Source organism: Phycodurus eques, chromosome 23 (genome assembly GCF_024500275.1).
Source record: "Phycodurus eques isolate BA_2022a chromosome 23, UOR_Pequ_1.1, whole genome shotgun sequence".
In the NCBI taxonomy this organism is placed as follows: Eukaryota; Metazoa; Chordata; class Actinopteri; order Syngnathiformes; family Syngnathidae; genus Phycodurus; species Phycodurus eques.
The window spans coordinates 4,593,326-4,615,638 of record NC_084547.1 but is presented as its reverse complement, the minus strand read 5'-3'; the positions used below and the strand labels follow the sequence as shown (position 1 = coordinate 4,615,638).

The window sequence follows — 22,313 nt, the reverse complement described above, 5'->3', positions numbered from 1 at the left end:
AACCCTCGGTCCCCACTGACTCAGCGCTCAATTGTCATTACCGCTTCATGACTTGTTTTGCTCATCATCAGTCTCAAATGACCCGCTACCAAAGCCTTAGTGATTCAGTTAAATCTGTTTTTATTTATTTATCCTCCAGTGGTCATTTGAGACAGCACTGCTTTTTCTACTGTGGGTTGGAGTTTTGTCATTAATGCATTTATACAGTACATGTTACACCCCTACCCTCTTACCGACTCCTGTTGGTGCTCTTTTCCTCTTAAAATGTTCCTCCTTTCCCTTTCCCCACCTTTATTTTCCCCTTTCTTGTCTTTGTGTTCCCCCGCAACTCTCTCTTAAGGAGATTAAAATGACTTGTGATGGAATATTAACTCTTAGCGGCATGACGTGGTCCCTCTTAATAGGCTTACACAGAAAATGGCCACGCCTGCACAAACACACACACACAGGTAGTGTTGCGGCCATAGTATACAAATTCACTGTGCGGCTCACAAACACGGTTGACGCGTGTAGTCAAGTAATATACAGTAAACCCCTCCTATTTGGGGAATCTGTATAGTTTTGGCATCTTTCTGTAATGCTCTTGGATGCGACAAGATGGCACCAAAGCTCTGACCTTTAGTAAAGTCGTAATTGATGTCAAGGAAGTATGTTGAAGTGATACGTCCTATGATCCTTGTATGTTGTTGAGGAGCTAAGTTTAGCCTGCGTCTGAGAGTCTTTGCCACGTGTATTTTTTTCTTGGCTGAGTGCCTATTATAAAAGGACCCCCCCGCCCACCCAAAAATAATAATAATTCAATTAAATCTGTAAACAATTGATTTTTAAGGGTAAAGTTGTACGATTAATTTTGAAGCATAGTTGAACTTAATGGTATATTTATGGTTTATACTAGGAATATAGGATATTACAATTAACGGGGGCATCGATAACGCTTGTTTTTTCGCTATTTTGGGGTTTAATGTAGTACAGTCTTTAAGGAAGCCAATAAAACATACTTTTATTACTGCACAATTATTGCCGCAAGGTGCAAGGCCACAACTCAATTATTTACTCAGCTAATCATGATTTCTTTTTTGAAAACATGACAATGCAGTTTTAGCAGTTAGCCTCTTCTTTATGTCTGTCTTTACGCACTACTGTGGCAAGCTGTTGGAGCATTGCTGTAATATTCGTCATTCTTATAATTCTCTTTGATGTTTACTTTGATAGTAAACTTCAACTGTGAATGCCTCAATTTTACCCTGGCAAGTCAAAGCAAAAAAAAAATCGGGTCACTCTTATCTCAAGGCATCACTGTAGTTTTACGATTGAAGCGATAGATGTAAACTAGCAGCATTTTATGTCTCTAGTCGTACGCAGTCTACTAATGTTCAGTTTGGCCTCCCTAGTATAAGTTTTTTTGTTCTAGTGCGCAGTAATGTCATACAGTAGTGGACAAAATGTCACTATTCTGACATACATCTCAATAAATTTGTGCCAAAGCATTAATTTAGTTAGGTAGGTCAATTCAAAAAATGAAACTCATAGCGAAATGTTTCATGATTTTTTTAAAAAATATGGATAATTTTGATTATAGTTTAATGTAACCCAAAAAACAACAACAATCACCATCTCTACAAACTAGACTATTACATAACTAACAATCAACAAACAATTAAAAAAAATGTTAATGGTGAAATTAGGCAGGAGTTTGCTCCCTGAAAAATATTTCCCAAGTGTTTAATGAGTCTGTATAATGTACGAGTACTGAAATAAATGACCTTTTCTACCGTAGCCTCATTTATTTAGAAATACTTGTAGTCGTTCTCTCAGTGTGCTGAATTGTTTTACTAGTGAAGTCAAAGAGCGTACTAGTACATGGATATTTCAGCACACTAGCGAGATATAGAATTCATGCTCAAGCGGCTTGCCATACATTTCCTCTGTCCCTCCTTCCTGTATTCTTGAGTTTCTACCTCCACCCCTCCCCACCCCCATTTAGTGTGTTTTAATATGCGCTGCCTCTAACCATACTCCACCCCACCGCCCTGCCCACCCACACACAACCGTGTCTGTGTGTATTTGTGTGTGTGTGTCTTCAACTCGTCCCACCCAGCTTAAACACTCCGGGTTCCCGCGCCTCCACTGCCTCAGCCGCCGCCGTCCTCTCCTCCTCCTCCTCGCGTCCCCGCCACCACAAGTCCTTGTCCTCCTCCAATCATCCATGCCCCTCTGACCTGCATGCATCACGACCCAGGCAAGTCTCTCACACGTTCGTAGCTGGCTCGTGTTTTCACTCACCAATGCAGTGTCCAGAGAAAAATGTTATTTGTCAACTTCAGTCCTGTAGTGCGCCTACTAAAATGGATTTTAGATTTACTAGTGGGTGTTGACTCAAGGAGAATGGTGAGAATCTTGAACCTGTGTATGCCATAAATGTGTGTATTTTTTGTGAGACACAGTCCTTGGAACTGCCTGTGTAACCACCACATTTCCACTGCTCCCCGCAGAAACATGCACCTTGTTGGTTTTTGAAGAGGGCATTGCGAAGAATATTGGAACGGTAACAGAGAGGGACAGTGGTTGGGATGTAAAAACAGCATAAGAATGGTCATACATACTAAACATAAAGGACAGATGTCATACAAAGGTCAGTGTGTGCCTAGACGCAGGTGTGAGATTGGCACCTACAAAAACAAGTCATATGTACGTGTGATAGATGTTCTTATCCCAAAATGAGTGGTGTAAAACAAAAATACACTTTCCCTTTTCTCTGCAAAATTCAGGATTAATCATCCATTTATTAATGACGGACAAGATCTGTAGTTCAGAATTTGACGTAGACAATTATTATAAAGATTTTACTGGCCTGGGTCAAAATTGACCTACGCATGGAAAATGAGAGCATGTAAAGTGACGCCAGTGTCGTGGACCGAACAATCGGTGCGTCGAAGTAAGAGTTTTTCGCTGGCAGGGCTGGAGGTGTTTCTCCCTAGAATTGAAATACATGGTTATCTTTGAGCTGAGTCTGCAGCCAAAGGCTTACCTTCGATAGCTTGGGAAACACCTGTCTCCATCTCATGGCAGCAAACCGTACTGCAGAATGTCTCATTAACAAACCAATCCTGCGTTTGGTGTGCGAGCTTTGCTGTTGCATTTTTGTGGGCTTGCTTGCTTTAGTCTGATTGTCGGCCACTTTGAGGTTTCCTGGGAAGTAGCTGGGCCTGTTCAGCAAAAAAAACAGCGACGTGCTGCGCAAATGTCAAGGTGGCCCCGCAGCTCTTTGTGGCTTTTGTCTGCTTCATTTTGAAGTCTCTTTATGTTGCATGCGTCCTTCAGCAATGAGCTCGGGCTCTTCAGAACCTGGTTGGGATCGCTGGACAGAATATATAGGCACCCCCCCCCCCCCCCAACACGCTGTCCTCAAGCGCTTCGATCTTCTCAAAACGTTACATTTTCTCATGGTGTCGTCGCTACATGCATACAGAAACAGAAACATATCCACTAGATCGCCCACCTCTTATCACATTACATGTTAAATCCAATTAGACTCCTCTACAGTTTGTTTTGTCGTCGTCTTCCCCCTCCTTTTTCCTCTCAACTTATTTTTTTGACTCTGTGTCTGTACTTTTGGTTTGCGCTTGTGCACTTCTCTGTTGTTGACTGCTGAGAATGAGCTTTTGCGCGAGACTATGTTGATTGTACGCCCGACGCGATTGCGGCGTGCGAGTGAGAAGTTTTTTTGATGATGTCAATGTGAAGTCTGGCTGGATGGAGTTTGTTTTACCTGAGCTCAAGTCAGCGTTCTGACTGGCTTGTAGGGATGACACGTCAGAAAGACCCAACAGATGGATTTTTTTTACTGTATTACCTCTCACGCAGGTAAGTGCTCCAAACAAGTTAAAGGAGACAAATTAGGCAAGTCAGAGCTAAGAGTGTTGATGAAAAAAACAAAAGTAAGTGTCTTTAAAGATAATAACAGGATTTTATCTCGCAGAGCACTACTTTGTGTATGTGGGGCAAGGACACATCACCAAACGTACATATACCTCCACCACACATTTGCAGAGCTTGGCAGATCATTACACACTTTCGAGGACGGACCCAGCCCTGACGCGAATAGCGGAAAACCTGAAGTAATTGACGCCATAAATATACCAGAAACTAATATATGACCCAAAAATGGTTAAATATAATTGAAAACTCATCTTACGTTTATAGTTACAATTCAAGAGCTTTACAGATGATTTGAATTTGGAATGCATATGGAGTAAAGATTCTTCGTAACCTCCACTAACAACCCAGACTAAACGTAGCTCCCCCCGACATACAAAGCTTGTCTCTTGATCGAGATGTGTCACTTGAACATACTTCCGCGACACAATTTACTGTACCACTTAGGAATTTGTAAATAGAGACTTGCGATCGATCGGGTCACTCGTCTTTTGAAAATACAACTATGTCCCGTTTAATGATGGCGGTCTTTCTGTTCTTCGTGTTTCTCTTGCAGTCGTTCACTTCCTCCATTATTTTACCCATTCCTCTCTCTACTCTGTCCTTCAGCGCCCCACCTCAGCGGGCGCCCGGCGCCTCACCGTCGGCCCACAACATCAGCAGCGCCGCGGTGACGGACCGCACCAACTTTTCCCGAGGGGTGGGCATCCGCAGCACGTTCCACGCGGGCCAGCAACGGGGGGCCCGGGACCAGCAGGGCTCGGCCTACCCCGGCGGGCCCGCGTCCCCGTCGCTGTCGCACGGCAACAGCCAGGCCCGAAGGACGCACGGCGCCACCGGGATTTTCAGCAAGTTCACGTCAAAGTTTGTACGCAGGTGAGTGATGCAAAAGAGAAGCTTAGTAAAATGAAAAAGGGGAGGTTGAAATGGTAGGAAGTGAGGATTGTACAAGGGAGACAAGGCAGCAGAAGAGGAGTGGACGTGGCAGAAGACAGCAGGAGATCCAAATTCTCCTCGTGTGGATGAGCGTGACAGAAATAAACCTCGCTGCGAGTGGAAAGCCGTCGCGATAGCAGCCGCTTCCTTGAAGTGCGAGTACAGCTTGAGCCTTTTTTGGCCCTTTGAGGTTTCAGACTGAGCAGAAAATAACTAGGTTTATGTTACATGTCATTTAATGTGCTCATTTCCTCAGAGGAACCACCTACTGTACGTCGATGTCATCGCTTTCGAGTGCTTTTTGAAAGGGGCTGCGCTCCTCTCTCGCCCGTCACTGCGCTTTTGCTGATGTGTTGGAAGGGAGAGCGATCCCAGCAGCTGGGTCTCCTCTATAATTTGGCTGCACACAGCGGTGACCGAGGAGTCATTGTGGGTTTGCGTCTGAGCCTCGCGCAGTTCGACTCTTGACTTCTGGTGCAGGCCGGCGCTCTCGGAGTCCCATCGAGGTTAAGTCTGAGGCCCCACGTCGGCGCTAATTAAGGAATCAACCCGATAGGCTACGTATAATTCGACCCCCGTATCTAATGTTGATGTTCTTTTGGATCGCTCCACCACTGACACAGAAAGATCGCATCGTGCAGGTGTTAGAGCACGGGTGGGCAAAGTTTTGTGTTCAATGGCCACTTCATTGGTCATTTGTAGATGAGGTAAAATAGTTTGTTTGAATAATTGATTGATTATTATTGATAGTGATTATTTATTCATGAACACGTGAATTTTTTTCCGTTTGTGTACTTTAAATCAATTAACAATTGAAGTGAATTTTAACTGGGCAAAAAAAGCTCAAACGATGCAACCTTACAGGCCTTAAATGTAAATGTCTACGTAAAACTGCTTACTTTGCTCATGTTTTTATTTTGTTTACAATAAATCAAATTATATAATGACATGGATCGAAAATAAATCACAATTGAATTCAACTCATTTTATTCATCCCATTTTAGAAACACATAATAAATATATATGTGCGTTAGAAGATGCAGCGAGGAAGAAGAGCAACAGCGAGCCCGGCGACCCTGTTGTCATTATCTAAGATGGAGGAGAGGACGGAACAGGAAGCGCGAGTTTAAATCAAAGGAAGTCCTTGAGCCATGAAATCACTGTGGCAATGGAACGATCCAATGCCCCGTGTGCGGGGGCGCAGGCACAGCCACGCAGGCGCTCTCGAGGCCTCCCACTCGAAGCTACAGTAGCGCCGTGGCGACAGTATCCATGGTTACAGCGGGGATCACTTTTCCCGCAACTATAAATACTGCAGGCGGGGACACCTTGACACACGTGATAACTTGTCACAATGGAAGGAAGTCGAAATGCACAATTTAATGTGACCGCATCCTGTGCTTTTTATTCACATATATTACTCACAAAAAAAGTTGGCTATATTGATAATCGATTCATCGTTTCGAGAGCTTGTTTAAATTAAAACTGTCCAAATACTGAAAAGTTATCAACCAAACCAATAACGGAATGATAGTCAATTTATGTTTATGCATTTTCTGCGCTGTCAATTTGAAATAATGTCCTGTTTTTTGAATAAAGGGATTGAAGTTAAAATGTTTTTATATATATATATATATATATATATATATATATATATATAAATCTGATTCATCGATTAATCAAATATATTTGACAAATAAATTGCTCATTAAAATAATAGTTGGTTGCAGCCGTAAATATTGGGCTTTGGGTGACATTTCAGGATGAACCTTATAACCAATAGTATGGATTTGTGAAAAAATAGGAAATTGACCAAATTTGGACATTAAAAGTTTCTGCCCGACAGCAAAGATGTTTTATATCACGGATTGGAGCTGATTCTTTAAACACACGCGGCCGTTTGTTTTGCATGTGTGTGTGCTCAGCTTGTTGTTTTGTTCTCTGTGGTAAGTGCGCGCGTTTTTTTTTTTTAAATCAACGTCCTTCCTGTATTCACGTGGCGTTTGCTTTCAGGATCACCTCGACCAGTGTGACCACTGTGTGACACGCAAGCCAACGAAAGCCAGCGCATGTGTCCTGTTGTGCGTCTGATAATGTCTGATTAGACGCGAACAGTATTGCTAAACGCAATCCGAAGGCCACGATTTAGTTCTTTCCGATCCTTTGAGTGCAAATTTGCTATTGAGAAGGCAGCGTGTCGTTAATACACACGTTTATACATACGTTTCTTTCTCTTTCTTTCTTATCCCTCTTTTGTTCTTGTAGAAATCTCTCGTTCAGGTTTCCAAGAAGGTAGGCAAACATCCCCAACGTTAACTATAAAGCCTTGATATATCGTATATTCTCCTCTTCATATTTATTTTACATATCAGTATTTCCTCCCTTTTTGGTGTTTTGTGCAGCTCTTTGTTGAAATCTTCCCCTGTGCCTTGAGCCTTATCCTTTCTCCTATTTATTAATTTCCTGTTTTACAAGCAATGGTTTTGAGTTGAGCTGTGTTTGGCCCATTTTTTTTTTGGGGTGGGGGAGTGGGGGGTTTATTCATGGCACTAATGTCCCTCCTCACCCGCCCACGCACCTAACTCACTCACTCGCCTGCTCGCTCTCATCACGACCACCGTCACGCGACACAATAACACCTCAGCCCTCTTTCTCTTCGCCCCCCCTTCAGCACCCAACGCATCCCCCCACCCCACGAACATTTAATTGCCGGCTTCTGTAAGCGAGAACAGCCGAAAAGGCTTCCTACCTTTTTCTCTTAGCAGCAGAAGCAACTTGTAGTGTTCTTCCCCTTGGATAGAGGCCTACACAAATGACTAATTTCACCAGTTTATTAATAATTGTACACAATTAGAATCTAATTTATCATGATAAGTCATAAGATCACATGCTGCTAACTGTTAACACTTGTGAATTTTTTGTTTGTTTGTACATCCCGACCCAAAAAGCGAGTTTAGTGATTTGTAGCTCAAATGTCCCACTAGTGCAGTTTTCCCCAACTTTCATTGAGCAAAGGCAACATATGTTACATCAGAAAACTCTCATGGCACGACTGGAAGAGCATTTGCCCGTCACTAAATGTCAGTACCATAGATGAACAAAGCTATAGGAATTGTCATGAGTAAATGATCATTTGGATCATTTGCCGCGACACGGGTGGGAATCACTGCACTAGCGGGCCAGCGGCAATGGTGGAGTTGGGGGACTGGATGGAGGTGGAAAGGAGGAGCGGATACCGGAGGGATGGGGCTTTATTTTCCCAAGGCTGCACTCTGTCACTGTGTTTCCTCTCACTGGCTCTCTTTTAACAGTGGCAGCAACAGAACTGGCTGGCTTGGAACTTTGACCTCTGGTTGGACATTAATGCTGTCAACGCACACACACACTCCTGATGTATATTTGCATGATGCAAGTCATTTTACATTTCTAGGGGGAAAAATGTCATCCGACTTGCTGCTTTGAAAAAACATTTTTGTCATTCATTTTGATACAAGTTGTGTCGCTGGACCATTGTGCCACCCGATGGTCAGAACATGTAATGAACACTGCCAATTGAATTCCCCACATTTCCATATGATGAGCTGAGGTACATTTAGACGTACAGTGGTGCTTTGACATACAAGTTTAATTCATTCTGTGACCACGCTTGTGACTCAAATCAGCCGACCTCTAATCGTCTTTTCCCATTGAAATGAATGGAAATCCCATTAATCTGTTACTGCCCCCCCCAATCCCCCAAAACAAAAAGAAAACAGCGTAATAACATTTAAAGAATTAAACAATTTGTGCATCTTGATTTTATGATGCAATGCAGCTCATTGTGTTGCCCCTTCTGGCATGCCCGCCTTGGCCACCAGGAGGCAGTACACAATTCTACAGTTATGCAGACACAAACGAAGAAGAATAGTACTACTTGTACTGCTACTGTACGTGACTCAGAAAGATACTGTAATATTAGTCATTTTGCGTCAAGGATACAGAATAATATCCCTGTGAGTGTTGTTATATTATCTGTCAATGTGTTTGTGTTCAGACATCTGTTGCTTCTAAAACCAAGCCTATTGACGCTAACCGTTCGCATATCAGTGGCGTTTGCCTTGTTTGTTGGCATTACGCTTTTTTAAAATGCATTGTTTTAATGTTAAGCTTGACAGTAAACTTCAACTGGGAGTGCCATTAAACAGCTTGAAGCCTCTTTTTTTGAAGAATTGTTCACTATTTGCCAAACTGCTGCTTATTGTTACCGCAATCGGATCTCAAGTTTGCGCTTGCAAGTCAAGGCAAAAAAAAAAAAAAAAAAGGAAGGTCCAAACTCTTATCTCGAACAACTTGCAAGTCGGGTCACTCGGATCTCAAGGCACCACTGTATCTTGTATCGATGTTTTGTTCCCTCTTGATGCCACAAAGCCGTTTTGCATCCCATCATGTCGCAATGAGCATGCAAAATGGAGCACCAGATTTCCCATTGAGCCTGTTTTTCTTTTAAGACATCTTCCTTTTGGCAAGAAACAACAACAATTGTTTTTGTATGTTTTCTTGTCTTGTCTTGGTGTGCGCCATATGCATATTGTGATCCTAACATATTTATCCCAAGCATTTCAATCATGACCAACCAAACTATTCAAGCCCATCGCTCGCTCATTTCACATCAGCCGTCTTTGCGGAGTGTGCTGGCAAAGAATTGTGGGCCATGTATAGTCCTCAACTGGATCTTGGCATAATTGGAAGTCTTCCTTAAGGCCGGAGTGGGATTTGATATGTGGTTGGGTTCTGCCGGACCGTACGCGACCAGCTGGTTTACTGTTACCCCCCAACTGGCTATGGCCCAAAAAGACTAAACTTGTGTTGATTTTTCCCGAGGAGTCCGTATGAGGGAGAGGGTCGGGAAGAGGGCAGCAGGTGAGCTACAGAACAGAACGACCCGCCTACCCGCTAATCAGTAGACTGAAGCCAAACGCAGTAGATGATCTCTGAGCTGGGATTTAATCGGGTGGTGACGGTGCTAACGGCTCGGCCAATCAGGATGGGAGATTAGTGGTGCGAATGATGGTGTGGAGGTGATCCTGCATGGTTATGTGGGTGCGTGTGAGTGAGGGGGAAATTGTAGCCTTCCTGTACCCAAATGCGTGTTTGTGTTTGCCACAGTCAACACACAACCGAGTCGTGAGAGGCCCACGCAAACACACACAGGGGTACTTAATTGTTTTTTGTCGTCGTTCATTCATTGTCCTCATCGTCTCACTCTTCCTCTTTATTCTCGCTCCGCTTTTCAAATAATTCTTTCCCGCCTCTTCCAACCCTCCCCCCGCACCGCCCTCCTCCTTCAGGTCCATGCTGAGCAGCACCGTGGACAAGTCCGAGAAGACGTCCGGCGGCGTTCTCTCCTCCTCTTCCAACAATGACGAGAACAATTCCTCACCAGGATCCGGGAACACTGGTATGTATAGGTGCATCTCAACAAAATAGAATATCGTGGAAAATTTTATTCATACATTCACTACACACAATCGTCGATGCCAATAACATCCAGTCCCTACCCTCTGCTCATAGTTTAAAGTTTAAAATAGTTTGTTCAACTTGTTTTTAAAAGAAGGGTTTGGTAACAACAACAAAAATATGCTGCAATATCTCAGCATTATTAAAAGTAAATAAAATGTGTAATTATGATACAAATTTGAGTAAGAAACATGACGTAGACACACATGATTTGCTTTAGCGGGCCACGTAAAGTAATGTGGCGGTCCGGATCTGACCCCCGGGGCCTTGATTTTGACACTGTGGACTTGTGGATTCAACCACTGTTTTCCACGGTATTCTCGCGACCTGTTCGTCTGCCATCTTCTCTTATCATTGCCCTCTTTGTTCATCGCCCCTCCAGGCGGCACGGGCACGCCTCCCGCCATCGCCGGCCAGAAGGAGTCGGCCAAGCCGCGCTCGCTGCGCTTCACCTGGTCCATGAAGACCACGTCGTCCATGGAGCCCACGGAGATGATGCGCGAGATCCGCAAGGTGCTCGACTCCAACAGCTGCGAGTACGAGCTGCGCGAGCGCTACATGCTGCTGTGCGTGTCGGGCAACCCGGCGCGCGACGACTTCGTCCAGTGGGAGATGGAAGTGTGCAAGCTGCCGCGGCTCTCCCTCAACGGCGTGCGCTTCAAGCGGATCTCGGGCACGTCCATCGCCTTCAAGAACATTGCGTCGAAGATCGCCAACGAGCTCAAGCTGTGAGCGGCGAGGAGAGCGGAGATCGAAGGGCGGATGCAGGAGGAGGTTTTGAGCGGGCTGGGGTCCATTTTACATAACACCGGTGGTTTGCAGCAGGGCTATCCGTTCTCACCTTACTGTCTCGAGGTTTTGGTTCCAAGGCAGTCGGTTCTTCTTTGTTTTTGTTGAGTTTATTTTTTTCGTCCCCCGTCATCACTCTTCTGCATGTCGGGTCTGCTCCTGAGCACTCCTTTCACTTCCTTGCTATTTATTCTGCGCACAGCCCCTTTTTTAGTAGAACGGTTCTGGCCGGGGATCTCGGTGCGGCACATTCTCTATGAAGGATCAGCTGAAACTTTGTGACGGAATGCGGAGCCTTGGCGTTTTCCCCCCGAAGTTTTTTCTCCTGCAAAACTTGTTGCGTGGACTCCCAACTGAGCCAGGACTGTTGGCTCTCATGTCCACATATACGCACGCACGCGCACACAAGATGGTTTTGGATGGCTTCTTCATGCCTCTGCCCGAACGATACCTTCCTCCTCCCAAACCTTCCGCACCCTACATCCATTTCCCACTTTCCTCCCCGCCTCTTTGATTTTTGTCAGGTCAGCCCAGGCCATTTAGACATGACGTTAATACCCAAAACAAAATGTGTATTCTCCTTCTTTTATGGCATTTTTTTTTTTTTTTCTCAACACAGTTGTGCACTGGAAAAGAGAGGTATATGTCTAACCCACCTTCCCCCCGCAATTGATTCCCCCACCACCACAAACACACTTTACCGCCTCATTTGACTGGTCAAAAGAGTGAAATGCACAACCAGCGCATACGTGTCGGAAAGATCTCCAAAAACGACGGCAAATGGTGCATTACTCTCTCATACTTTTGATTTGATAATATATTTTGGTGTTGTTATACTAATTTGGGATTTGTAAAATGTGTGCAGTTTTTCTGTTTGTTTTTCTTTCGGTGGGGTCGTGTCCAGTTCATATCATTGCTGCCTTTTTTTTTTTTTCTGTTGGTGTCGTGCACCTTTTGGACACATTTATCATCCAGGTTCAGCACCAAACCCCCAAATTGAGGATTTCTCAAATGTATGGTATTAATGGTGGTGATGACCACTCCTTTTTGTTTTTGGATTTTTTTTTTTAATTATTATTATTTTTAAATCCCCCCCCTTTTTTTTTAATTTTATTCTAACAGCCACAACGCAGAGGGAAATGTTCCAATGCCCCAACCTGCATCAATTTCTTTGTCCATGCTCGACTCCAGTTTGTTGAAGCAGCATAAGCGCGCGCGCACACACACACACACACACACACACGAACACACACACACGGGATGTGGTGGGACAAGGATTGGTCACATTCTAACATGATGACACTGTCCTTTATTTTATTTCCTTTAAAGTCAGTTTTTCTTTCAAACTTGATCATTTGTATTAAGGTGCTGGGTATCGTATTCTAATGATTATTCTGGCTGTTGCTGTTATATTATCTCTTTCAGGGTTTTTTGATTTTATCTCGCATTATTTTTTTGTTTTAACATTGCTGTAATTTACGTTGATTTTTAAATGTTTTTGAGCAAACTGTAACTGTAGTGGTGGGTTTGGGGGAGGGGGTAAGGGAGGGGGGGTGGTCTTCAGCTCATGTAATGTATGTTTTTTGTGCAAAGATTCAACGATGAAAACTTAACAATGATAGTAATAAAACAATGATATAATGATAGTGTGGCCCTGAAATCCATCGTATTCCATTTATATTTTTTTTGTCACAGATTTCCCCCTCACGAGCGAATGCTATTGTTTTGAACGTAACAGGAAGAGCGCTCTTATTTTTCACCGACACTTCCTGTCCCGCCCATGGAGGGTTGAATGCGGAAATATTGACGAGGCCACCTGCGCACTGTAGGACATCATCCAAAAAGTATGTCTTCATATTTTAATTCCTAAATGACGTGGGTAATATTCTGAACTGAACGAGCATTTAACCTACCGCAGAAAACGAGCATTCATATTTTGCACGCCAAACCCACGCGATTATCACAGGGTAATAATTGCGTATGCTAGCTAATGATAGTGTTTTCACTTTTACAAAACTGATGTTAAGAAGAAAAATATTTATTGAGTCTTCTTGCTATTATTCGCCAACGAAAATTGTATACATTTCCATTGATACTATTCCTGAATTCTAACTGATGTCATGGATCCAAATCACATCCTATCCACTTTTAGGGTCATTCCAGAATTGGAGGGTCACCATTTGAAGAAAAGAGAGGAAAAAAATACCTTTTAGGGGTTTTCATGTTAAAAAAAACAACAACAACTAAAGAAAGCATGTTATAAATATTTGATTCATCTAGCTCAAGCATCAACTCGACTCTATCATGTACTGTACTTTATTTTATTTGTCATATGTTTTGATATTGTTTTTTGGCGCTCACCTGCCACAGATACTCAGACACTGGAAAAACATTGAGAAAATATTGTTGATAAAATCCTAACCAGTTACATTTTGAATCTTATCGAATTTTTATTTTGCTATTAACGGTAACAGGGTTCCAAGTCAAAGCTAATGTTCGAGCGTTAGCTGCTGGGCGAAACGGTTAAGAACAAACTTAGCTGTGTGATATGTTTTTAAAACGTGAAAAACTGTCCTTCTAATAATATGAGTCACAGTTTTGTGTCGGTTTGAGCGACACGGTCCTTTACCGCTGCCAAAAAATATAACGAAGGACTGCTGAGTCATGTTTGTCACTTTTTTTCCTCTTCCTCTCGATGGCTTATAGCGTTGAGTAACCGGCTCGAGCCAGTTTCAGTGCATGATTAAAATATGGCCGCGATAAAACAAAACGTTTTAACAAGTACGAGGAAGACGTCAAGAAAATCACACAAAAAGAAGCTAATTGAGGCTTCTTGATAGTGTTAGCCAACAAAAATCCTCCATTTTCCATTTGTACTAGTCTTGAATATTCTTTCAAGTTGCTTGTGCCGTTTAACCCCCTGTTGTTTTGGTAGCGCTTGGAGGTGCAGCAGCCATGAAACCCCGACTGCACTTGGTGGTGGACCCCGCGGGCTGGCTGTGCGTCGGCGTCGTCTTCGGGATCTGGCTCTACAATTCCGTCTTCGTTCCCGAGCTGGTTCTGCTGCCGCACTACAGAGAAGGCCACATACCCTGGGCTGTCGTCATTTGTAAGGACTGCACAATCCCCCCAAAAGGAATCAAACACAAAAAAAAAAAGTTTCACGTTTCAATTTTTAACTGCGATCCAAAATGCAAAACGGCAGTGGTGGGAAGTACAAATACTTCGATACTGCGCTTAAGTGGATTTTCCAGATAGTGGGCAGATATAAGTCATTGAAGCCAATTACTGTACAATAATGCCTCAAACATGTTTCTACTTTGCGAAACTTTCCAAGGTACACTGTACTTGCGTGAAATCTGGTGGTTTTAGTCCGGATTATGCGAAGATATGTTCCTTATTCACCAACCAAAAAGATTAAGATTAAATTCAGACCTGTGGCCCATTTTGACATTTTGTATTTTTGGAGCTAAGTTTAAAATTGAAATGTGAAAAACAAATGAAATAAAAGTATTGAGTGCCTCTCATCTTTTTTGCTAATTGAAAATGGCGGGGATGTTTCCCTGCTGCCCCTCCACTGCACGGTGTTTTTCCAGGTTATTACGCCGCGTCAGCGCTCTGCTTTGTGGCCCTGCTCAGGGCATCCACGGCGGATCCCGGCCACCTTCCGACGAACCCGCATATACCTCATTCCGGTACGTGAACGGACAGGACACGGGGGTGTTGGAGTCCGACACCCGGTTGCTGACTTTGTGTTTCAGAGCGAGAGCACTGGGAACTGTGCAACAAGTGCAACCTAATGCGACCCAAAAGGACCCATCACTGCAGTCGTTGTGGTCACTGTGTACGCAGGATGGACCACCACTGTCCCTGGTAACTGGTAACCTAAATGCGCAATATCATTTCAAACTCATCTTACATAGTAGTAAATAGTGTTTAGATTGTTTGGATAAAAAATTAAAATTATAATAATGCACCGGAAACGTGCATGTATACGCACATTATTGTTTTTGTGAATAAGGTAAATATGGGTGACAAGACTTTTAGCTGACTAGAAATTCTGCTCTGCTCTGAGTTTGGGGGCCGTTGGCCCGCTCCGCTCGGCGTCGGTCATCTGCGGAGTAAAGACAAAAAGTATTGCGCAGTAATCCCTCGCGATATTGCGCTTCGCTTATTGCGGAGTCAGAGCATCGACAATCTTATTTTTGTAGCGTTGTGCAGTTACATCTCTGACACAGTTAGTTATTCGAGTGTTTTGGGCTCCTTGTTTGTTGAATATTCTCGGTTTCAACTATTAACATTGGCCATTATAAACATGACTGCACTTTCCTTCCAGGATCAATAACTGCGTGGGGGAAGACAATCACTGGCTCTTCCTGCAGCTCTGCTTCTACACACAGGTCCTTAGTGGCTTCACGGTGGCGCTGGACTTCTGCCAGTACTATTACTTCCAGCCCCTCGCGCACCTGGACCAGGTACTGGGCTTTCTGACATCACACGCCAACGCTTTTCCCCGCCGCTTCATTCCGCACTTGTTTTTTTTCCCCCCGCCAGGAGAAGTTCACGACGCGGCACGAGCTGGCTCTGCTGCGGGCTTCGGCGATCACGGGCGTGGTCATGTTCGGCGGCATTTCGGCCTTGTTTTATTCCCAGCTGGTCGGCGTCCTCTCGGTGAGCGCTTCGGGTGCATTTTTTTCAATATCAAATCATCTGTAAAACATTTGTTTTGAGGGGAAATTTGTAAGATGAGTTTTGAATGATATTGGAGGTATTGGATATGGAGTCCAGCTGTTGCCCGCACGTTTTAAGGATCGCCATAATCGTTAAGAGAGATCCGATAATTGCCTATTTGCGTTCGTTGATCAGACAGAAGGAAATTGCTCAAATTTGAACGGATTTTAGAACTAATACCGAACGTATGTCTTGATACTTGACAGGATACCACCACTATCGAGAAGATGACTCAGTTCTCGAGTGAAATGTAAGCTCGCAGCTTCTTCTTCTGATTCGTCATCGATTGCCGATTCTGATTCCGATCCCCTCTCCTGACTTTTGTGGTTTTGGCCTCCACAGACACGGCCTGAAGAAATCGTGGCAGCGGGCGCTGGCCGAGGTGTGCGGCACCCACCGGAAGGCGCTGTGGTTCGTGCCGCTCCGAAGCAGGCGGGCGCTCCTAGCCGGCAGCCGCTTCGGAGCCCAGGTGTAGCCCCCCCCCCCCCCCAAACGGTATTGTTGGCAGTCATGCCAGTGGAAGCAGCCGGTAAAAGCAAAACGCTCTCAGGTTGGTTTGATTATTATGATGTCGTATTACACAAACACTCCAGCTTAAAAGTTTTACAGCTGTTTTATTTTTTTCCCACAATATTACGCACCGATCATCAATGGTACTCTTGAAGGCACGCTTTTCAACTGTATTTCTCCAGATCGCATCTGTGTCGAGAATTTTGAAGATGGATGTTTTTTAAGATTCTATTTAAAATAATATATTTCAGGTTGGAGTGTTTATGATGCTGTTTGATTGGGTTTGAAGTATTTTATGTTTTCTCGTGAGTCTTTTTAAAAAAAATAAAAAATAAAAAAAAAAATTAAATGCTATTTTTTGGGGGGAATTTTTTGGTAAAATGAATAAATGGAATTTGTATCAATTCTTAATATTTTTTCACATCTTTTTGTTTTTCTTTCCTCCCTTTTGTCTTCAATTGTTATCTTTTTTCGGTGTTGTATTTATTATTTTTTTCAAAAAATATGTGGCCAATTACGAATTGTCTATTGATCACACCCGACAGCGGTGCTAAGTGTGAATCGAGTGATGATCGTGAAAGAAATCCCACGCTTACGAATGGAGTTATGATATTATTATGATTGAATGTGATTCAACTATGCCACTGCTTACATTACTTACACTGTGTTTCAAATTATGACGCAAGTGCTCTTTTTGTTCATTTTTCTAAATAGTCAATGTGGTTTGCAGGCTTTCTCATAATGGGGATTTTATTGAACAAAACCACCACGGCGATAAGCATATTTTCTCCGAAATTTGGAACACAGTGTATTTATTGCGCCGTTCGTGGGGTTTCTGTGTTTACTACAAAAACAGCAACGTTGTTATTTAAAAGTGTTCTGTTAATTTGCACTTGTTTGAGTTTTTGTCCAAATAGAAGGGGAATAAATCACTGCATTAAGTACTTTGGACTCCACCGCCCATGATTTATGCATGCTCTGGAAATAATAAGAATTGGATCTGTTTAAGAGTCCGAGTGGCGGCTCCATTGTCCTGAAAAGTTCTCGCGTCTTAGTGAGGCGTGCGTAACGCGTGCACAGCCGTGAACATAATCGACGTGTGTTGTCTAAAGCGCACACACGGCGTTTTGTGCTCTACAACCCGGGATAACTGGACAAACAAATGTCAACAATCCTGTGCGAGATCCAGGTCAAGATAACCTCCGCGGAAGCCAAAAAAACCAAACAAAGCAAAATAAACGAGACTTTATCGTCGCACATCCTGCTCAGTTTCAAAATGAAGGACACACAAAAACGGCATCAGCAAATAAGGTCAACCTGAACGAGACCGGATCAACGTTTAATTTGCTAAAGGAGTCCCTTACTCGATAGCGGCCGTCGAGAGAAGCTCTTAATCTCTCGTAATGGTTGCTGGAGTGGACTAATTCAATAAGTGGCCACCTGCCACTTGGTCTGTCCGTGACATCTGGCTGAACAAAAGAAATAATAATCAACAAAATAATCACATCAACTTTGTGCTGCGGGACGTCCCGAGGCGGCGTGTACCTGCCTCGGCTTGGCGTTGGGAGACACGGATTAAGCGGAAAGATGCGTTTGCCCCAGGTCGCTAATATCGCGTCAAGGTTCTAGTTTCCAGTTGCGGTGTTCGGACTTCCGAAGTCTCCCGGGTCCGATTGGCGCCGATTTGGCCACGTCCGCGCTTGCTGTCGAGATCAACTTGTTTTCTGTAACGCACAACTAAAACGTCATTCGTATTTTAAGGGACATTTCCCGTGTGTTTCGTTCGCCCAGCGGGGTCTGCCAGTGAATTTCCATTGACGACTTCCTTTACACGCAGGTTATTGATTGGCCTATTGATTTTCAAATAAGCTCTCATTGTAGAAAGTCGAAATCCAATTAAAAGTTGAACGAGAAACGCTTAATCCCATCAAGACGATGAAACGTATCGATTTTTTTGGGGCCTGCGAAGATTTTTTAGTATAATCGCATGACTTCTTCCAGATTGATGGCTACTTTTTGTCTTTGAATGCGACCTGTTGCCATTTAAATATTTACCACCCTGAGAGTCTTGTCGCTGAATTACGACCTCAACGACAAAAAACACAGCGAAACCGTGCGGGTGTTCCTCTGTAATTCGCTGAACAACTCACTTACGCAATTAAAGTAGTGCTTTGGCGCCATCTTATGGGATCTCATTGCCAAGGAACTATGTCGAAGTGAGTCGAGGAGCTTTATTTAGTCATCAAGATGTGTTGAATATACAATGAATATTTACTTGATTAATAAATGGCAATAAAACATTATTGCGGTCCAATCATGCATCAAAATACTACTTTTGTCTCAATGAAGGGCCTCAACGCACTTCAACTGAGTTATTTGGCACCAAGATGGCGGCAAAGTACTACTATTGTCTAAATGAAAAGCTCCTCAACGCACTTTGACAGAATTCCTTTGCACCAAGGTGCTGCAAGATGGCGATAAAGTACTACTTTTGACCAAGTGGAACTCCTCAACACACTTCATTACTGTTTCTTGGCACCAAAATGCCACAGATGGCAGTAAAGCACGACTTTTGTCTCAATCAGACTTTTGTCTAAAATTTTGCTACTTGTGGCGGGGGGGGGGGGGGGTTCTTTTTTTTTTTATTTTTTATTTTTTTTTTAACTTATTTTTCTTTTGACATTATCTGTAAATAAACATAAAAAGCAAAAGATATATTTCTGAAAAAGTGAATGCTCGCAAAACTCATTTTGAATTTCAGTTATTTATGTTTTCTGTAAGTAAAAAAAAAAAAAAAAAAGGGGGGGGGAGGGAAGAAAAAGATCTGATGTTCGGCCATATTTCGAGTGTGGTGCCCTGTCGGTAAATGCTTTAGGAATAATGTTGCAATGTTGTCTGCGGTGGAGATTATTGCACAAAGTGACTTTAATCTCAAACGTAGCTCACAAAACATGAATTCACATATGATTGGCAGTTGTTGTCATTAATCCACATTCAGGGGCGGGGGGTGTCTGTATGAGGAGGGGTGGCGGGGAGGGCACCCGCGGGGTCACGACCGGCGTAGTCGCCGCATTCGGGTCCGAGCCGCTGCCGACGCGCTTTCTCGGGCTCCGTGGTCCCGTCCCGTCCCGCGCGATGGCTGCCAACGTGTGCGAGAGGCCCGTCAGATGGCAGCTGTGTTACGATGTGGCAGCCAGGACTTGGTGGATGGTGAGTGGACACCTCTGACCAATTTGGACCTCTTTGTTCAAGCGGCGGTGGGAAGTACAAATACTTCATTAGTGTACTTAAATGGATCAATCGGGTAGCTGGACTCGAGTCGTCATTTTTGACGACATTTTACTCTTTCGGCCTGAAAAACTGCAGGACTTTTTTTTGTCCTTTCTTTTCTGTACAGCGTGTGAGTATATTTACCACCTCTGGATTCAGGAACTATTTTCTGCCTAAGATCTTCTGATGACATTTGTCATTTGAGTAATGTCAACACACATTCGTATATGAATAATGATTGATTTGGACAAAAGCTCCTTGTCCAGCCCGCGGCTTTCCCACGACGACGAGGCCTGCCGAGTTGAATATGTATTGACTTGACGCACAGCAGGACCATTGTCTGCGTTTGCCGTCTTTACTTTGTACTGTATTTTGTTTGCGACTTGCAATTAATAACTTTATGAATAACCGATTATTTGCTGCAAAACTCCCTTATTCAGTTTTTGCGTTCAGGCCAAAGTAATGCAAGCACAGTGGACCCCTGCTATTCGTGGGCCCAACTGCAAATCGCAAAAGTCTGAATAATTGATGCCTGTAATAATTGCATAGAATTTGTTGTTGTTGTTTTTTCATTTACCCACCAATATTCGTACCCTGGTGCCAATAAACTATGGTGAAGTGATTTGAGGAGCATCACTAAGACAACATTAGAGCTCTGCTGCTATCTGGTGGCGTATAAAAGCAATTCTGACCTTTTTCAGGCGTGTGTGAATCGCTTGGGAGAACTTTAAATCGGGTTTTCAAACTTTTTGGAATCCAGCAAACCCCTTCCAGTGGACACATTTGACCCATATCAGAATCAGAATCAGAATCATCTTTATTTGCCAAGTATGTAGTAGTATAAAACTCAGGCAGCATAAAGTCATTGGTAAATTAGAAAAAAAACTAAAATGACCATAATTAATCGGATGATATGAAAATGACCCCTATTGTTTTTGCGCATTTTGTCTGATATTTCAATTGTCAAATGATTGCCCCCCCTCGTACAACCCCAATTCCAATGAAGCTGGGACCTTGTGTTAAACATAAATAAAAAGAGAATACAATGATTTGCAAATCATGTTCAACCTATATTTAATTGAATACACTACAAAGACAAGATATTTAATGTTCAAACTGATAAACTTGATTGTTTTTAGCAAATAATCATGAACTTTGAACTTTATGGCTGCAACACGCTCCAAAAAAGCTGGCACATGGTCATGTTTACCACTGTGTTACATCACCTTTTCTTTGAACAACATTCAATAAACGTTTGGGAACCGAGCACACTAATTGTTGAAGCTTAGTCGGTGGAATTCTTTCCCATTCTTGCTCGATGTACAGCTTCAGCTGTTCAACAGTCCCGGGTCTCCCTTGTCGTATTTTACGCTTCATAATGCGCCACACATTTTCAACGGGAGACCGGTCTGGACTCCAGGCAGGCCAGTCTAGTACCTGCACTCTTTTACTACGAAGCCACGCTGTTGTAACGCGTGCAGAATGTGGTTTGCCGTTGTCTTGCTGAAATAAGCAGGGGCGTCTGTGAAAAAGACCTTGCTTGGATGGCAGCGTATGTTTCTCCAAAACCTGTACGTACCTTTCAGCATTAATGGTGCCTTTACAGATGTGTAAGTTACCCATGCCGTTGGCACTAACACAGCCCCATTCCATCACAGATGCTGGCTTTTGAACTTTGCGTCCATAACAGTCCGGATGGTTCGTTTCCTCTTTGGCCCGGAGGACACGCCGTCCACAATTTCCAAAAACAATTTGAAATGTGGACTCGTCGGACCACAGAACACTTTTCCACTTTGCGTCAGTCCATCTTAGATGACCTCGGGCCCAGAGAAGCCGGCGGCGTTTCTGGGTGTTGTTGATAAATGGCTTTTGCTTTGCATAGTAGAGTTTCAAGTTGCACTTATGGATGTAGCGCCGAACTGTATTTACTGACATTGGTTTCCTGAAGTGATCCGGAGCCCACGTGGTGATATCCTTTACACACTGATGTCGGTTTTTGATGCAGTGCCGCCTGAGGGATCGAATTTAACGGCCATACAATGTTGGTTTTCGGCCTTGCTGCTTACATGCAGCGATTTCTCCAGATTCTCTGAACCTTTTGATGATATTATGGACCGTAGATGAAGAAATCCTAAATTCCTTGCAATTGTACGTTGAGGAACATTGTCCTTAAACTGATCGACTATTTTCTCACACACTTGTTCACAAAGAGGTGAACCTTGCCCCCACTTAGCTTGTGAATGACTGAGCAATTCAGGGAAGCCCCTTTTCTACCCAATCATGGCACCCACCTGTTCCCAATCAGCTTGTACACCTGTGGGATGTTCCAAACAGGTGTTTGATGAGCATTCCTCAACTTTCTCACTCTTTTTTGCCACCTGTCCCACCTTTTTTTGGAACGTGTTGCAGCCATAAAATTCTAGGTTAATGATTATTTGCTAAAAACAATCAAGTTTATCAGTTTGAACATGAAATATCTTGTCTCTGTAGTGTATTCGATTAAATATAGGTTGAACATGATTTTCACATCAATGTATTCTGTTTTTATTTATGTTTAACACAACGTCCCAACTTCATTGGAATTGGGGTTGTACATGAAGACTAAAATTGGTTTTAGGTGTTGAGAGCTGCTGGTGAATGCCGGG

General features: G+C 43.4%; 2 protein-coding genes across 10 annotated transcripts in view; both read left to right on the top strand.

The window, feature by feature from the left end:
- mark2b (MAP/microtubule affinity-regulating kinase 2b) overlaps positions 1–12,684 on the top strand; it is a 30,009-nt gene extending 17,325 nt beyond the window's left edge. For 3 of the 9 annotated variants that reach the window (XM_061668635.1, XM_061668638.1, XM_061668634.1), the window contains exons 16-21: positions 2,099–2,239; positions 4,546–4,812; positions 7,138–7,164; positions 9,733–9,771; positions 10,200–10,309; positions 10,751–12,684. In XM_061668635.1, the coding sequence (XP_061524619.1) occupies positions 2,099–2,239; positions 4,546–4,812; positions 7,138–7,164; positions 9,733–9,771; positions 10,200–10,309; positions 10,751–11,100 (934 nt within the window). In that variant the 3' untranslated portion in view covers positions 11,101–12,684. The remainder of the gene's footprint in view (positions 1–2,098; positions 2,240–4,545; positions 4,813–7,137; positions 7,165–9,732; positions 9,772–10,199; positions 10,310–10,750) is intronic. The other 6 variants (XM_061668643.1, XM_061668642.1, XM_061668636.1 and 3 more) reach the window with 5 other exon arrangements.
- Positions 12,685–12,934: 250 nt separating this feature from the next.
- On the top strand, positions 12,935–17,328 carry zdhhc21 (zinc finger DHHC-type palmitoyltransferase 21). The gene is made up of 8 exons (XM_061669118.1): positions 12,935–13,001; positions 14,093–14,266; positions 14,754–14,852; positions 14,919–15,030; positions 15,494–15,632; positions 15,712–15,828; positions 16,095–16,138; positions 16,231–17,328. Exons 2-8 carry the CDS (start codon positions 14,113–14,115, stop codon positions 16,361–16,363), a joined length of 798 nt encoding a protein of 265 aa, XP_061525102.1. The 5' UTR covers positions 12,935–13,001; positions 14,093–14,112; the 3' UTR covers positions 16,364–17,328.
- Positions 17,329–22,313: the final 4,985 nt, after the last annotated feature.

Coding starts and splice junctions, on each gene's coding strand:
- zdhhc21 (XM_061669118.1), top strand. CDS start 14,113: ATGAAACCCCGACTGCACTTGGTGGTGGACCCCGCGGGCTGGCTGTGC. Junction 15,633..15,711: donor CCCTCGCGCACCTGGACCAG/GTACTGGGCTTT, acceptor TCCCCCCGCCAG/GAGAAGTTCACGACGCGGCA. Junction 16,139..16,230: donor ACTCAGTTCTCGAGTGAAAT/GTAAGCTCGCAG, acceptor TGGCCTCCACAG/ACACGGCCTGAAGAAATCGT.